The sequence below is a fragment of the Olea europaea genome, chromosome 17, assembly GCF_002742605.1.
Source record: "Olea europaea var. sylvestris chromosome 17, O_europaea_v1, whole genome shotgun sequence".
In the NCBI taxonomy this organism is placed as follows: domain Eukaryota; kingdom Viridiplantae; phylum Streptophyta; class Magnoliopsida; order Lamiales; family Oleaceae; genus Olea; species Olea europaea.
Genome location: NC_036253.1, coordinates 9,428,581 through 9,432,561, shown reverse-complemented (window position 1 = coordinate 9,432,561; position 3,981 = coordinate 9,428,581). Strand labels below are relative to the sequence as shown.

The following is a 3,981-nucleotide window of genomic DNA, read 5'->3' as shown; positions in this document are numbered from 1 at the left end:
GAGCTCCATTCTTTTCATAAAAATGCATTTTTAAATAATGTATTGATAAAAAATGTGTTGTTAAAAAAAAGTAAAAAAAAAAAATTGAATTTACCTGTAATATTATTTTATTGAAGAATGTGTGCTTGAAATGATATCAAATTACTATTTAAAAATCTAATTTTTTCCCCAAATAATGGGGCTCGAACAGGGGCCTAGCATCAAAGGTTTTTAAAAGAAATTCATACCATAATGTCAAAAGTAAATTTTAACCAATAAAAAATTGCACGTTAAAAACTTACTCAAAAAACTTTTCTAAAGCATACCCACACATGATTATCAAAACTCATTTACCGAGCTTCTTATCAAGAAAATTGTGAACTTGAATAGAACACAGAGCATAATATAAACTTCACTCGATCAAGAACGTTACAATCCTCAAAACATGTAGATTTAATAGCAAAGAAGTTTCCCCATTGTAATGCGAGGGTAAGCATCTAAATGGAAAAGTGATTATAGATAATCCCTCTATAAGATAACACACTCAGTCAAAGCCTTCGGTCAATCCAGAGGCCAATCATGCTGGAAAAGGCTTTTCACACTCAGATCAAAAGCTTCTCAATGGCATCCTATTCATAGGATAAATTTTGTAAATGAATGCAAGTATCAACTGAAACTTAATATAAACAAAAAACAGAGCCATCATAAAGTTTACCTTCAATTGTAGTATTTGAGTTCTCAACTGGCTTCCCTCATTGCTCGTCACAGAACAAGCAATAACTGGCCTGGTAACTCCACATGCTCGACCAAGAGCTTGTTTTGATGGAACAAAAACATAGGGCACATTCTGCAATTATAAGCAAGAAAGTTAGCTGATGTTGAGTTATTGAGAAACTACATTCAATTTGACCAATACTGTAATAATTGGAAGCAAATATGTTTTCAGATAATATTGTCTTTCTAAGTTATAGAATATGCACAACATATTACAAACATAGGGAAATGGCCCATAATGTGGCTACTTAAAAGGGTAAAATACGAGCCATTAACAAGCGCAAACCCACCTGCCATTAATGTGATTGTTAGCAAGTGCAAATGGTGATCCAATTACACTGATCTAAATTAACAAGTCTAAACAAGTGACCTAACCAACTCATTCATCATTAGTTCAGAATAACAAATAAATACCAAGAAGAGGAAAAAATAAAGTTGATTACACACAAGACCTCAGGATGCCCATCCCAAAGGACCGAAAACAACTTCTCAAATTTTGTCAAGACTGAACATCACGTCACCACCAACAACCGCAATGCCAAATTCCCTACCCGCTGTCCGCCTGTCCCTCACCAGACCTCTGGTCCATTGCTGACTGCTTCAGAATATCAAAACATCTCCATGACTTCCCTCTACCCCCACCCACCCCCCGACCCACATGTAAAAGAGGGGGAAAAAAACAAAGCTAATTACACACAAGACCTCATACTGCCCATCTCAAAGAAACAAAAACAACAGCTCAGAATTTGTCAAGACCGAACACCACGTCGCCACCAACAAACGCAATGCCACATTCCCTACCACTGTTCCTCACCACACCTCTAGTCCATTGCTGACAGCTTCAGAATATCAAAACCTCCCTGACTTCCCTCTACCTCCAATTCAATAGTTAAAGTCCAGTGGCCTTCCCTCCTAGCTTCTCTCATACCTTCACAGGAAATCGCTTTCCTTCCTCTTCTATAACGATACCCATTAAAAAATACCATTCATTGCAATTCCACCTTTTACTGCCCGAGTTCTACGTGGTTAGATGAATCTGAATCAGAAAAGGAAGTAAAACAATAGTCGATACCAATTCATAGTTGATGTTTCCAATCCACAGTTATTCAGTTCTCCGTAAAACTGAGAGCATGAGTTGGAATTCCTGATGAAAATAATCCAGTTTTCCCTATTTGTATCAATTGTGTCTTCCCTACTCTAAAGCAAACTCTGTCAACCGATACAATACATGCACGCCAATGCTTCAAGTTATAATCAAGAGGCAAATGAAACTAACAATTTCAACAATTTAATAGTCCATAAGATTTGGAAAGTGGAACATGCACAAGCAGTGCACTAGTTCACTTTTGATCAAATTTATTATAGAATTCTTGGATTCTTAACTATTGATTTTACTTTAGTTTGGACATGGAGTTAATATGTTGGACAATTAGTTCTTATCACATCTATAATATTTTATTCTGGATAACTAATTATTCCAGAATCACATAATATGTTGGACAGTTAGTTCTTATAACATCTATAATATTTTATTCAGGATAACTAATTATTCCAGAATCACATATACTATCTTTTTTTTTGGATGACCGTGAGCTTCTGGCCATCTTACCACACCTCAACTAATCCCACGGGCTTTGAAATTTATAGTCGGGTACTCACCTTAGTAAACTGGTGACCATTAGTGAGCAAACACAAGCCTCACCTATGAGCTACCCCTCAGGTTCAGAATCACATATACTTCAAAAAAACTTCTTGAACATATTAATCCACACAGGCTTCTTGCTCCATTTTTAGCACCTTCTACTCAACATATTACTGCATTATGTCAAATTTTCCACCTAACTAAGGACTAAAAAACTTAGTTTTGATGCTTAGTCTGCTGATAAATATCAATTCCATTATTATAGTTATAAACTTAACTCCACGAAATCAATATAATTCATATATTTAAAACCAACCACTTCTAGATAGAAAAAACACCTTATCTTCGGCGAGAAGTGGAAGGTGAAGAAGTATCTCGAGGGGCTCAGTGTCTGCAGCCATGACGACAAATTCTGAAATTCCTCTATTCAGGGTCTTAGTTGCTGCAACATTTATTTCATTTAATAAAAATTCCCAAACCTCCAGTTGATCGTGATCAAACTTATAAACAGGAAAAAAATAGTAATTTAACCTTCATTAGCACCCTTTTTGAGTTGTTTATAGTTGGCAGCCTGTTGAACCAAGTCCATGATAGTGATCGTCAGCTGGGCATCTGCCAGTGGATATGCTTTTGGGTTCACAGCTTCTCCAGTCTGCATATACATCAAATAAAATCATATCAATTTTCAAGAAAACACAGAAAAGAGTAGTATAATGTTAGGTCGTGAATAATTAAAAGCTCAATTAGAAGGAAAGAGATAGAGGGAAGGTTACCATGGCGACAAATGGTTGAGAGCGGAGGCGGAGGCTTGAAGATTAGTGTTTTGAGAAGACTAAAATTTGAGGGAGAGAGTAGGATTTAAAGGCAGAGGCCAAAGAAGTACGAGGCAAAATTAGGGTTTTGGGTAACATTAGGGAGTTTGACCGTTTCTTGGGTCGCTGAACTTGTACCTTACTCTTCTTTACTCGTCATTGAATTTTAACATATTACACTTCATCAATAACTCTCACCATATTTCATAAATTATTGGACTTTAAAATACTTCGAAATAGTCACTAAATTATAATACGTTATATTTCATCGCTCACTCATCATATTCCAATAGTCATTGAACTTATACTTTCGTCGCGTTTTACTCACTGAACTCTGAAATTCTTTCGAATCGTCAATAAAATTCTTAATAGTTTCAAATAAAGTTGATTTTCTATAATATTCAACCTAGCACAAGAAAATAAAATAGATGTCAACTAGATAATAAGACTCTCATTCCATGACCAGAACATTGATATTGATCAAGAAGATATAATTTCTCTAATCGTCAAAACCTATGTTCATGTGGAAATAAAAAAAAGCTAGCTTCAAATTAACATATTTATTAATTTAGATCATAATCTTCCTTTATATTGAAAAAATAAAATAGATAAATTATTATTTTTATTTCAATTGATGTAGACCCAAGTCAAGAAAATAAAATTATATCACAAACATGCAGTGAATTTTTATATAGATTCACTAATATCAATAACTGTAACAAAATGTAATTTTAAGAGTTATCATAACATAATTCAAGAGGAAAAAATGACGCC

At 34.6% G+C, this 3,981-nt stretch overlaps 1 protein-coding gene across 1 annotated transcript; it reads right to left on the bottom strand.

Annotated features, from left to right (window-relative positions):
• Window positions 1–315: 315 nt before the first annotated feature.
• On the bottom strand, window positions 316–3,547 carry LOC111366236 (NHP2-like protein 1). The gene is made up of 5 exons (XM_022986949.1): window positions 3,169–3,547; window positions 2,927–3,047; window positions 2,734–2,837; window positions 695–826; window positions 316–608 (listed from the first exon to the last, which is right to left on the bottom strand). The coding sequence occupies exons 1-5, from the start codon at window positions 3,169–3,171 to the stop codon at window positions 582–584; spliced, it is 387 nt and encodes a 128-aa protein (XP_022842717.1). The 5' UTR covers window positions 3,172–3,547; the 3' UTR covers window positions 316–581.
• Window positions 3,548–3,981: the final 434 nt, after the last annotated feature.